Source organism: Molothrus ater, chromosome 1 (assembly GCF_012460135.2).
Source record: "Molothrus ater isolate BHLD 08-10-18 breed brown headed cowbird chromosome 1, BPBGC_Mater_1.1, whole genome shotgun sequence".
Classification (NCBI taxonomy): Eukaryota; Metazoa; Chordata; class Aves; order Passeriformes; family Icteridae; genus Molothrus; species Molothrus ater.
Genome location: NC_050478.2, coordinates 67,797,076 through 67,811,059, shown reverse-complemented (window position 1 = coordinate 67,811,059; position 13,984 = coordinate 67,797,076). Strand labels below are relative to the sequence as shown.

Here is a 13,984-nt window from a genome sequence, read left to right as displayed (position 1 = left end):
TCAATAGAGCTACACTGGTTTACTCTGTGTCAACATCTGGCCTGAATAAGAAATGTCTAAACATCTGTACAGAAAGCCTCGAATTGTTTTGAATGCTTTGAGTTGCTCCATGACCAGCCTTTATTTTCACTACGACTAACTTAGTCTAAAGCATTTCAGAATAGTGAAGTTTGTGCTTTGCTTGTGCCTTATGATCAAGGCATCTACAGTGTTTCTGTGATAGAGTTACAAATAAAGAATTCCAGAGGGGACTTTTGCAGCTTTTCATGAAGCTCCCTCAGTGACAGAGGTTTCCAAGTCATCATCCAGGATTTGACTGTCTATGTCTTATATATAAGTCTATGTCCATATAGTCCCAGCTCATTTCAGGTTACCTTCTCGGAACTTGTACTCCTCAGTAATGTCCATCATTCCATCACCTCCAACTTCCTTGGTCACAATCAACTGCCCAATACGGGTTGTGTCAATGTTTTCTACCACTTGGGTTCCATTTTTCTCCATTCTTGTGTAGAAAATGTCGCTATTCACCTATGAAATTAAATGAAAGAAGATTGAGATATATGAAAGTAGAGAGAAGGAGTCAGCCTATCCCCCCCAAAATAATGACATATTGACTTGAAGTCCTGCTAATGTCACATCTACATTTCAAGTTTAAAATTAGTCGTATGCTGAGATGCATTTTACTATTCACAGCTCCAGAATTACAGAGAGTGTAAACTTTACAAGGCTACAGAGAGGTCATTCAAAATTGAGGAGCACTACTACACATTTCTTGTACCAAAAAGCTTTAGAAATAGAGAGGAGAATGCTTAATAGCTAAAATGTCTTCATTCTTTTCTGTCCTAAGCCATTTACAATTCAATTAGAGAGAAATTTGTCTCACAGTGTTGCAATTCTGGGCATGCCTCCTCTGGTGATGCAAGAGGTTAAAGCTCCAGACCAGGTCTCTATCTCCTTATTGAGATATTTCCCTCTCAAATCTGTCAGCCAAATCACCCTTGTTAGATCTCCATGACCCACCGCAGCCAAAAGGAATGTGGTGAGCAAAGAGAATGAGCAGCTAGACCTAGAGACCCATTCAGCACAGCTGAATCTTGGAAGGAAAAATGACCACAGCCTGAAGATTCAGTGAAGTCAGAGCAGCTTTTTCTTATTATTATATTGAGGAGCAGAGAGTAGAGAAATCTCTGTCATTCATTAGAGCCATATCATTCCTGCTGGCATGTCAAAACATAATGATGAGATTGTTCTGTGGCATGAAGTATACATGAAGTAACTTCTCAATCCACAAATTGGAGAGCTATCTTCTGTCTTACTGTGATCTCTCTGATATCACTCACTCCAGTAAAAATTTTCACATAAAACAAAATTTCACTTTGTACCTCAGCATAGACAAAAGGAGCATCAAATTGGAAGCAAACGTGACCATGTTTAATGGCTTGAACTGAGGCTGGACCACACCTGTACATACCTATGGGGAGAGGAGAGACAAAGTGAGAGACCAGATAAATTAAAAACATGTAAAAATGTTATATTTTCTCAAGGAAAAAGAATTCTTAGTGTTTGACAAAATCTTCTAATAGTTTACAGGAGCTCCTGACCAAGAAGCAAAAAGCTTAATTTTGTTACCAGCCTTGTAGATAACACAGACTCGGGTCTGGAGTAACCTGGTTATTCAGTACCTTTAATGGCACTGTAACATCCACTGTAAGTCTCAAGCACTTGAAATACGGTTACAGCTGGGTTTGGTTAAAACAGATCATTTTGGTAGGAGTCAGGTACACCACAGACCGAGAAAGACCTTGCTACAAATTTGAGAAGATTGTATTTTGAGGGCTGGGAAATTAAGGACTGGAAAGAAAGACCAGTGACTTTTTTTTCTCTCCTACCTACCACCTGCTCACGTAGTTCAGTTAGGGCTGCATAAAGTAAGGCTCCTATATAGGTACTCTAAAATGCAAAAAGCCATCTTTGGCAACAGGATCACATCTCTTCACTACCAAGCAGGACCTTTCTCATGAAGGATTTTGTGTCCCAGGGCATCATGAGCAGAGTTATAATAAGTACAGACTTATTTTAGAGTTCAAAACAAATTAGAAGAGGGCCCTGAGGTGAGTGTGGTTATTTGGTCCAAGAAGTTGTCACTGGTCTTATGGTGCCACTGGCTCAGCTATCGTCAGCTCATTGTTTGAAACAGAGATCCCAAACATTAGAACGTGAACTAAGGAGGACTTCAAGCAATATTACCATCACTAGTTTCTTGAGGTGTCCCATCAACAACTTGCCATCCTCCAAAACCAACAGGAAGGTCAGGTCTGGTCATCCAAGCTTCATTCCAGCAATGATAATTCCTTAGAAAAGAGATGGGACCAGTATATTAAATTCTTGGAAACAAGCACACAGGCCAAAACAAATCCTGTGTATTTACATCCTGGCATTGCTTCAATAACACTTCAATTGCTTGTTTGCCAATTCAGGGATAAAAATGTTGACTCTTTAAAGAGAACAGATTTTTAGGTCTATAAGTTTGGTACCTAGCTGTTAAAATCTGAAAGCCACAATTTTTCCTTGTAGTTTCTTGACTGAAAGTTGAAGAGGGTTTTTTGATTCTTCTAATACGTTCTCAGTGTGTTTCAGAAGATATGCCAGTGTTTGGAGATTGTTGGAGTGTATGAAAAGCTACACAAACTAGAATCCCTTTCCAGGCAGACACCTGCACTTCAAGCAAACTTTGAATCTTCAAGCCAATGAAAGATGGTCTGCTTTATAATTATTCAGACTGAAGCTTTGGCATCTCTTATGAAAAGATTTGGAATCAACTCTGCAACGTACAGTGTGTAGTTTTGTTTTCATGGCTCAAAACAAGCATGCTTTGCTGGCTTCCATTTGGGTTGAGAAAAAGACCCTGCACAGCCTTTCTAAAACTATCTTCAATGTAGATTCCTCGTAAGTTTTTTCCCATGTGTCATGCCAATGCATGATGTCAGAACTCCTAAAAAACACATCTCATAAAACCTACCTACAATCACTGTGGGCCAACTTGCATCTTCAGGGCCCAGGACAGTGACCTGAATTATAAAATTCTGAGAGTAGTTCATCTAGGTGCTCAGGGTTAAAATGCTCTCACCTGGCTGGATGCTCAGGAGAATTAAAAAAACAGCACAGTACCATCACAGTCTGCCCTGGGTGTTTCAAAGATAAGCAGAAAAGATGGACAGACGTTGTAACTTCCAGCAATGTTACCAATGCTCAAGGGAGAGAACAAGCAAGAAAAAAAGATAATCTGGAAAGAAGGTCTTTCAGTAAAGACAGCAAAGTGTTTGAATTTCATTACTGCAAAAAATAAAAGAAGGAAAGAATAGAGAAAGGGGCAATTTTGCTTGCAAATTATACATATCCTACAGCAGATCTGAATAAACTTACATCTGTGTAGCTGCTGATATAGCCTCTAGTACACGCAATGATATTAGCAACGAAAATGGGGATTGTTAAACTCTGACCATTTCATTAATAATAGGTGAAAACCAGTATGGAGCAGAGTCAGAAGGATCTGAAGCTTGTCTAACAAGACATTTCAAAGTGGAAATGAAAGCTTGGATCAGGGTAAAACTTGTCAGTTAGGAGAGTTAATGAAGCAGCACTACAGAAAAAGGAATTATTCAAAGAAAATGACACACACTCAGAGAATTTTTGATGCTGCTGAGTAGTCAGCACTGAATCATGCTCACAGAACTTTGCTGAGGGCTACCTGAGATTGGGGACACACTTTGTGGAAGGTGGGTATTTGCAAACTGCTATGCCAACATAAGAGAAAGACAATCCCCGCCCTGAAACCTTCACTGGTTCACTTTGAATCAAAGTCAGATGTGTCACTGGCTTTGCATTCTGCGAAAGAAGAACCTGAAGAACAGGCAAAAGGAAAGGATGATAAAAACAAGGCTGGGAGTGGGGTAACAGTGTGGAAAATGGCAGATCCACTTCAGTTATTTAATTAGGTAACATAGTTTTTCTATATTTTTTTCTGTATTTGTCTCAGGAATAGGACCTTGGTTTCTGGTTTCTATTGATGTATACTGGACACAATAGGATGGCAGTTTTTTTAGGTCTGCTGCCATGCAAATAACAAATACACATAAGGATATTGAATCTGAATGGACAAAAAGACACTGCTTGTAGAGCAGTGAGCATTAAGAAAAGGAGGATGAGGGAAACATTTGCCTTTCCAAAGGTAGCAGAAACCTCCCTATAGAAGTGAGCATAGCTGAAGAGCTGATTCCATGGCCATAATTTGTTGAACTGATTCTATAATTCTTGTATTCTACAGCAAGCCTGAGACATTAAAGACAGCAAGAACGGCAATAGAGATCAATGTTGTGACCATTAAATATTTACAGAGATAATTACGGATAGACTAAACAAAGCAATGGGGAAATTAATAAAAGATGACTAGGCGGGTTTTATGCCTGGAAGACAATTCAAGAATGGTAGTTCGTATTGCTTATGGGACAATCAGATGCTGGAAGCAGCTGCTGCCCTTTTATGAGCTAACAAGTTCAGGCATTGAGGTTGAAAGGGACTGCTAGGGTCAGGCACTGATAATATTATTGAGAAATTAGAGCAAAGTCATCTGGGACTAAATGGGAGATCAGAGGTCTCAGAAGGGCTTTCTCCACAGGCCTGGATATGGATGAACTCTCATGGGGTTGGGTCACATCAAGAAAATTTCTGCTGAGATGCTGATGTTGATCTGCTTGGACCTCACAGTAGGAGTGAGTCTTGATTCCCATCCAAGAGAAATATTCTTTAAGTGTCTTTATATCATCATTAAGAAAGACAAGAAGAACAGACAGTACTGATGGCCCCAAATCCGGCCAGATTTATAAAAATAACTTTCTGCAAAGTCTGTGTAATTTTGTATATGTGTTTTGTTGGTGGTGGTGTTGTTTCCTATCCTGAGGGAGAAGACAATCTTTAACAAAAATAAATAAATGTCAGATAACATTCAGAGGGAGCCCCACACTCAGAGATTGATTGGACTAAAAATCCTGGCTCCGAGTATCCCTGAATTCTGAGAGTATTTAAGACCTGAAGACAGATCAGCTCCAGCAGTACAAGGCTAAAGTACAATAGAAATGATATATTAATAAAGAAAAAGAGCTTTGCTTCCAGTTTGCAAGAGATTATAAATAAAAGTGAGAAATGCATTTTAAAAAATCATTATAAATACCTTGAGCTTGTCCTCTTAAAAAAAGAAATAAAAGAGGCATTAAAAATAAAATCAGGGTTAAGACACAAGTCATTTGGAGTCAGCATGTGGGCTACCAAGGAGTGTTACAGAATAATGAAAAGAAAGGACACAGAGGAGAAATGAAAAGAGGTGTATATATTAAGTCATGCCCGAAGGGTTATGTGCACCATGTACTAATAAATGCACTGGAAGGATAAAAGGATGAACAAGGCAGTTAAAAAAGTTATCAAGCCAGGGAAAAGCAATGTAGGATGGAAGGATGAAATGTTAGTGTAAATTTGCATGTGGATTTCATTGGGACTAGGATGATTTTGGATGATTGTACCCTGTCCCAAAAGAATGCAGGAGAAAAGAGATTAAATTAAGAAGTCATGGGAAACAGCTGGGTGAAAGAGAGGGAAGTAAAAGGAAGTGTCAAAAGTTGGTGGGATTTCATAGATCAGGTTAGGAGAAGGAGAGAAGGGATGAGAGTGAAAATGGTAAAGCATAACAATGATCCGTTGCTGGGTGTGTATGGATTGTGCACTGAGGCTCCCAGTCACTGGCTCTTGTTTCACATATCTTATAGGCAGAGGAGGCTTCAGAAGACTTCTCCTTTAAAGATCTCTGAGCCATAAAAGGATCAGCCCCATGAGACATGCTGAGTCCTTCTGTCTCACAGACAGCAAGCAAAACTGCCCAAGGGTACTAACCAGAGTCAACAAGGCAAATAGCAGGATCATAGCTCTGGATCACAGGAGAGTAGTCTTTAACATGTTTAAGGTCCTGCTTGGAAGAATACCATGGGAGGCAGTTCTGGATGGATGCAGAAGATGGATGCACAAGAGGTAGATGTTACTCAAGAGTCACCTCCTCCAGACTTAAGTATGGTCCATCCTTGTGTGCAGGAAATCAACCAAAAGTGGCACAAGTCCACAGGGTAGTCCCAATTAAACTCCAATTAAACATAAAAAAGTGGTGTTTAAGAAAGAGGGGGAGAGTGGGGACAGGTGACCAGGAGGAAAACAGAGCCACTGTCTGAGCATGCAGGCACAGGTATAGGAAATCCAGAACAGGGCAAACAAAGTATGTCGAGGGACATGTAGAGCAGCAGGAAATGCAAGCAAATCAGTGTCAAAAGGAAGCCCATAGAATGTGGCTCTGCTGTTGAACACAGCAGGCAACCTGGTGACAAAGGATTAGGAGAAGGCATTCAATGTTTTCTCTACCTTGCTTTTTACTGCTAAGATTTGCCCTCAGGAATCACAGCCCATGAAACCAGTGTGGAGGTTTGGAACATTGAAAACTAGACAAGTAACAAGATAGAGAACAGTTAAACAAACTGAACACACACAAATCCAATGGATCTGATGGAAAATATGAGGTAATCTCATCAAAAATGCCGAGGGAGCTTGCCAATGTCACTGTAAAACCAATCATATCTATCTTCAAAAGACCATGGTAATTGGAGGAAGTTCCTGCAGACTGGAGGAAATTAAATACTGCTCTACTCTTCAAGAGAGAGGAGTATCCAGGGAGAGAGAGACTTGTCAGCTTCCCTTTGATCTCTAGGAAGGTTATAGAGCAAGTTCTTCTGGAAAACATTTCCAAACTTATTAAGGACTAGGTGATTGGCAGTAGTCAGCATGGATTTACAAGCAGCCAGCTGTGCCTGCCAAACCTCAGAGCCTTTTCTGATTAAACAAGCGACTGAAAGGACAAAGGGGAGACCTACATGGTGGTTGGTCCTTTTGACTTTAGTGTCATCTCCTAGAACATCCTCACGGACAAACCTTTGAAGTATAGACTAGACAAATGGACAGCAAGATACATTGAAAACTGGCTGAATTGCTGGGATCAGAGGGTTGTGATCAGTAGTGATCACCCCAGCTGGAGCTCAGTCATTAGTTGTGTACTCCAGGGGTCAATACTGGGTCTGACACTGTTCAACAGCTTCATTATTACCTGGATTATGAGACTACCTGTACCCTCAGCAAGTTTGCTGATAAAGAAACTGGAAGGAATAGCTGATACAACGCAGATTGTACACAAGGAGAAGGAGAAACTAAGGCAGCTGGGACTGTTCAGTGTGAAGATGGGAAGGCTGGGTAGGATCTTATCATGTGTATAAATTCCTGGTTAGGGAATTGAGGGAAAGAACACAGAGCCAGACTCTTCTCAGTAGCCCAAGGACAGGACAAGAAGCAATGGGCACATACTGAAACACAGAAAAATCTGTGTGAAGATCAGGAAACACTTTTCTTACTGTGAAAATGGTTGAGCACTGGCACAAGTTTCCTAAAGAAGTAGTGGGGTGCCCATCCTTGGAGATACTTGAAGCCCAACTGGACACAGACCTGAGCAACCTTCTCTAGCTGACGGTGCTCTGAGCAGGAGGGTTGGGTGACTTCCAAGGGTACCTTCTAGTCTCAACTACTCTGTCTTGCTGTGACACAAGCATCACATGTAAATGAACCTGCTTTCCTTAGATTTCCTCTTGAATATGGAAATCACATAAAAGATGTCACAGCAACAGGTTCAGTCACTTCCTCCACCACATAGTGGGTTTATTGCAGTTTTAATACAAAGACTTCCAGAGATTAGGTTATTAATGAAACATGCTGATGAGCTGCTATGCTAATGAGTTGAAGACCTCATTGACACAAGTCAGGTATATTAACATTGAATAGGACAAGTATCTCCTGAATTTAGGAATGTAGAGGTCACATTCATTTTGGAGGAGAGGCTTGAGGGCCAATATCCCACACAGAGCATATAATCAATATATGCTACACTTCTCCTGTCAGGCAGAAGACAGTAGGAGTTTGAAGAGCCAGTTAGAGGACTGCCTTCTTGAAAAGAATGTGTAAACTCCTCTTGGCCCTAGGGAGTTTCCTTTTTATAAATCTGGTGATAACATTTCAATATCTTTTATGATACCTTGACTTGTTTCTTTTTCAGCTGAACAGGGTTTATTTTGGAAAGCACCTCTTTGCAACAATGACTGTGTGCACACAATGTAAAACAGTCTACAAATATGGAAACTGGGCACAAGCAGATCAAAAAGGGTGTTTTTCCACAGATATTGGGGTACCCCTTGGACCTTGGCTCCAGAAGAATGGAAGTGCCCATCCTACCTTCTTCCATTTTTAGAAAAACTGATCCCTAAGAAGCATAAGCCCATTCCAGCTCTCCAGGGTGCTTAAATGAGCACTGTATGGGAACATTAACAGCAGGATTCCCCAGGGGTTGCCTGTTTACACTGCAAGTCTTCATATTAGTCAGCCTACCAACAATCTATTCATTCTGTTTCACATAAGCCAGCAGTGTTCTTCCATGCACAGAGAAATAAACACAATACAAACATTGCCATAATGTTTTTTACTACTTTGATCATTGACACATTAAAGGCATTTTCCAGGAGGACTCACCACACAGAGTCTTTTGTAAGTCTGGTGTCCACTTTTCCTTCGTCATCCAGAAAGAAGTCCATCCGTAAGTTGGCATTGTTATCATGGGCAGAAGAATAGTTGGTAATGAGTCTTGCAGGTATCCCCAAGCATCTCAGAACTGTGGCAAAAACAGAAGAGTGATGAGAAGGACAAATATGGAGACTGCGTTCATGGATGACAGGGTGAGAGGACTGAAATAGTAATTATCAGAACAAAATGGGAAAACTCAGTCAAATCAACCCAAATAATTCCTTCTATCTGATTTATATTGCACATGCTAAATATTTGATTTGGTCTCAAAATTATGAGCGTTAAAGACAAATATTGGTACAAGGGTTATAACTGAAGCATCTGATTACTAATAGTTTCAAAGCAGCTTTGCATAGTAACCACATGGTGGAATTTCAGGTCAAATCTGGGTGTAATGGGTCAGCTGTATGACCAAATGTGATACAAAAGAAAAAAAGTTTGAGCTTGCAAGAGATGCACAATATATGAGGTCTCTTAGCATCAGTAACTTGGGAGAATTATGAGACTATGGTAAAAAGAAAATTAATAGAAAGTATCTCCTTTTAAGGAGTTCTTATTTGGAGTTTTTCTGTTTGATGTCTGCTGTCAGACAGGATCTGGAGGACACAAAGAATAAAGTAGAAAATTACTGTTAACAGTGGGGAAAAGCTGCATTATTTGCAACTGAAATGACAAGGTTTGAGAATCTGAATAAAATGCATTACATAATTCATATTGCCTGCCAAGTAACAGCATTTTATAGTCAATTGTCCCTTCTTTCATTAAGACCTTAAAAGAAGGATCAAAAAAAAAGCCCCTAGCCCACACTCTCACACCATCACAAAATAGCACTGATGACCCTTCTTAGCATTTGACAAGTGGTAAATTTAAGAGATGTGGAAAAACTCTGGAAATGCTACAGCTATGTCCATAATCTGAAACAGTGCACCAATAGGCTTCTGTGTTTGTTGTGTAGTCTGGCAGATAAATAGGCATGGAGCACATCCCCGGGCTAGGGGAACGGGTCTCTGGGGTGACACATCATCTCAGCCACTCCAGATTACATCTTTGTAATCAGCCAGGAAAAGGCCCTGGCTTTCAATTTAGGGGCCAACATGGTTCTGCAAAAAACAGAGTGTGAGGGGTTTTTGGTGGTTGACAGAGTTTGTTTTGGTTTTTTTTGTTTTGGTGGGTTTTTTTTGGTTTTGGTTTTTTTGGTGTTTTTTTGTTCGTTTGTTTGGTTGTTTTTTTGTTGTTGTTTTGGGGTTTTTAAAGATCTTTTTTGTTGAGTTTTTTTCAGTTTTTTGGTTGGTTTTTTTGGTGGTCATGGTGGCAGTGGTTTTTGGTTTGGGGGGATTTTTGGGAGGTTGTTTGTGGTTTTTTTTAAGGGAAAAGATTTTTATTGAAAATCCTATTTAAAAATAGTTCTAATGCTGCAGAGTTGAACAGCCCTGCTGCTACTGCTGGGTTTTGTATATTCATTACTGTCACTACTGTGACTCCCAATAAAGTGTAACACTGCACATTCATTTCAAGTTCCTGGATGAAAAATTACCTGGATGCATCCAATACCATATGTACCTATTGATTAAACTTAATTCAAGTGCCTTCCCAGGCTTCCAGCACATGAGCCATCAGGGCTCATTGGAAATAATTTGTCTGACAATTTCAAGATTAATGACCATTTTTTGGAATGTTTTAGCATTTTTAGCAGATGAGTATCTGGAGTGTACAATATAGTGACCTTGGAAAGCTGGACTGGTCACAATGATAAAACAGTGACAGATGAGAGAGACTCAAAACCACCTCAAAACAACCCTGAGAGTTGCACGTGATTGTTTGGACCTTCGCTGTCCCCTGTGCAATGGTCAGCAGCTGGATGTGTCAGTGGCCATCATCAGATCACCCAATACTGGACAATACTTGCGTTTCATAATGCTCAACAAACTTTATACTTGCAGTGCAAAGTGCCAGGTCTCTGACTTGACTAACTTAGTCAGCAAACCAAGGCAAGTTTTGCCCCAGATAAATACGCCTCTCCCTTTAACACAGCAGGCTCCAGGCTCTGCTGCATCGCCCCAGTTTCACAGTGGCCTGCAGGCAAATTACTGCATAGTGGTGATTCAGGGGAAGTGTGGGGGGAAGGTGGGAGAACTGGTGTGTGTGTCTGCCTGTGATCTAGGGAAATCCAGATAAGGCAATGGGCAGAGAAGACAAAGTGGCCCATGGAATCCACTGCAAGGAATTGCATCCATAAGAAACATTTGCATGAACTTTTTCAAACCCATTGTGTGAGGCTCAACATAACCAGGCAGTGTGCACTTACAGCCCAGAAAGCCAACAGCATCTTGGGCTGCATCTAAAGCAGTGTGGTGAGCAGGGAAAGGGAGGGGATTCTGTCCCTCTGCTCTGCTGAGACCCCGCCCTGAGAGCTACCTCCAGCTCTGGGGTCCCCAGCATAGGAAGGACATGGACCTGTTGGAGCAACTCCATAGGAGGCCACAAAGTGTGTGCCTGTAGGTTAGCAGATGATGTTGTTAGAAAGTGCTAGACAGTCAAAATATGGGACTAATCCAAGGCTGCTTTCCCCAGTGGTTTTTTTTATGACGTGCAACATTCTGCTTACTGCAACACTAGAACTCTAGTTTGACCAAATGTGTTTAGACTTAACCTTGTAGTGCTAGACAATTCATAAACTAGGCCATTGTTTATTTTCTCCATTCTTCTGGTTCATGAACTCTACATAAAATGTTAACAGTGCTCAGTTAACAGATGCAGGGACAGTGCACCTCAATTTTCCTAGGACCAATACTCAGTAGGTAAGTAAAGATTTGGCCTTTCTGGAGCAGAAACACTATCACATGTCCCATACTGAGTATTTATTCAATCTTTTAGGTCTAGACAACAAGCACTCTGTCTAAGAATTCATGACAGAAATGTGGACTGTGCTGAAGGACTCAACTTTCATACAACCTTACCCTCGTGAGTCACTGAGTACATTTCACTGAACCAATAAATAGTTAACAGATTTGTGTGGAAGAGCAGCTGACCTGAAGGACACACCAGAGGTTTATTTAAAGACCATCTATTTCAGCCATGTATTTTTAAGTACCTCTAGTATTTACTCCTGAACAGCACAGAGCAAGGAAGTATTTTAGTTAGTTTTACCTAAAAACTCTGTTAAGCAGGAGCCACATAGCAGCTTGGAGCTTTTCTCACTGATACCTACATGTGTTGAAGACACCAGCAAAAACCCAGCACTGGCCATATCGGACAGGTTGCTTAGAACTGTAGTACTCCAAGAGAATGTCCACACTTCCCGTCCAGGCTGAAGGTGCAACACCATAATCGTACGAATTGTTCCAGGATCCAGCAATCACACCGTCATCATCCCTGGAGTTAATCTAAAATCAAAGGAAATGAGCATTAGAGATGTCAGAGCCTGAATAACAAAAAGCTCTTTAACTCAGCAAACCAAAATATGAGAAAGAGTGAATATAGCCAAGTTTAGGCTAGAAAGTAAGAGAGAAGTGTTTCATTATGAAGGTAGGGGTATAAATAGGACAATCTTATTAAGGGCCATGGATTCTCCATCACTGAACAATTCTGAATGAAGGTCAAACACTTAAAAATAAATCTGAAATTAAATCACCACACTGAGTATCCATGTTGCCAGTTAATAACTTTTATTAACATTAAACATGCTTATGGTTGTGTATTTTTAATAAACACAATCAGTTTTATACTGGTAGGCAAGTCTCAGAAATATTAAGCTGTATGCTTTCCATCATCTGTTTTTCTGTCCATATCAGCCCAGAGATTTTAATAAAATCACTCCTGATTTACAACAGATTGAGAGGAGAACCAGTCTACTGTTTTCAGAGTAGAAACTAATTTCTTTGGTCTGGCCCACATGAAAACAAGAAGGAATTTGCTGTGTAAGTTTTCCTCTGGTAAGATTATACAAAGCAAGGAATTTTGCTGACTAATGGCTATACTGATAGGCATTAACGAGCAATACATCTCCTAGCTGCAATTTGAACCAAACCAGTTGAGGCTGTGCAAAAAAGCTCATTCACGCTGTACCTTTTAATTATGCTAATGTGGAGCAGCTACACGCAAGCCAAATAAATCACAATTCTCATTTAAAAGCTTTTGGCTGCGTTAACTACTCTTTTATAATTAGAAAATCGACTTCCTGTGAACTCTAGGACTGAACTGAGATAAGTATTCAGAGTCATAACCAACGGGTTGTGCCCATCTCACCAGTGTAGGAAACACGCCAAGAAAAGAATCACTTCAAGGACAGGACAACATGATGATTTTCACTCTCTGCTCTGACTGTAATGAGTGGAAGAAGAGAGGGACTCTACCTGCTCTGCTGTGCCAGAAAGCCTCAGAAGGATTCCAGCATGGGGGGAACATATCTTCAGACAAGCTCAACTCTACCACATTTCAACTTGATCAAGAATGAGGTTAAGTAGCACAGGTGGGATTTCAGCATCTCTTGCCCACTTATTACTCAGGTCCAGATTTCAATGACCAAACCCTCTACCCAGTTATGGCCCAATTCTGCAGATCAGCCCTAAAGTCTATTGAGTCCTGGATTTCCAATGGTGAACTCCTCCATTTCTCTAAAATGTTGAGTGGCTCAAAACCCAACTAATATCCAAGCCCTATTTGGATTCATAAACTTTGTTCAATTCTGTCCTGAGGACTTTCACAGTCCTTACATGAGGGACTTTTGCATCTTCTAGTTCAGGGATGAGGAAAGCACATTTGATTCTTTCTTCTATCCAAAGGTCCAAAGCTGTATTTCTAATTTCTCGAGTGAAAGAACTAACTAAAGTGTTAAAAGACAAAGAGAAGTAGAGATGTTCTCAATACTTCTTGCTGAAGCTATTCTATTTAGCATGCAGGATTGAGAGGCTGGAGATTCCACTTCAATGTCTTCTAAGACAAAGAGCTCCTTTTCTTAAAGCCTGGGCAAATTCTATAACAAATGGGTTAAAGGATCATCTATCTCCAGCAGCCATGTTTTGTGGACAGTCTATTTTAGTAGCTGGCTCAGGAGAACATCTAATTACTCCAGCTCAGTGACTAGAGTCTTATTCTGGGAAGCAGAAAGCACCAGTTCAGACCTCTAATAAGGCAAAAGAGAGGACTCAGCCTCTGAGTTCCACAACCTGGATGAGTCTAGCATCTTGAATATTAGGGATGGGACTGGTCTTGCACCCATAGCATGATTCCTGGTGCCTGGCAACTGGAAAGAATGGAGGTCTGGATAGTCTCCTCA

General features: G+C 40.6%; 1 protein-coding gene across 1 annotated transcript in view; it reads right to left on the bottom strand.

The window, feature by feature from the left end:
* Positions 1–13,984, bottom strand: part of F13A1 (coagulation factor XIII A chain) — a 60,216-nt gene that overhangs the window by 13,428 nt on the left and 32,804 nt on the right. Inside the window, exons 7-11 of the mRNA XM_036379067.1 lie at positions 11,918–12,092; positions 8,659–8,797; positions 2,248–2,351; positions 1,383–1,471; positions 375–528 (exon numbers count right to left, since the gene is read on the bottom strand). Of these exons, the coding sequence (XP_036234960.1) occupies positions 375–528; positions 1,383–1,471; positions 2,248–2,351; positions 8,659–8,797; positions 11,918–12,092 (661 nt within the window). The remainder of the gene's footprint in view (positions 1–374; positions 529–1,382; positions 1,472–2,247; positions 2,352–8,658; positions 8,798–11,917; positions 12,093–13,984) is intronic.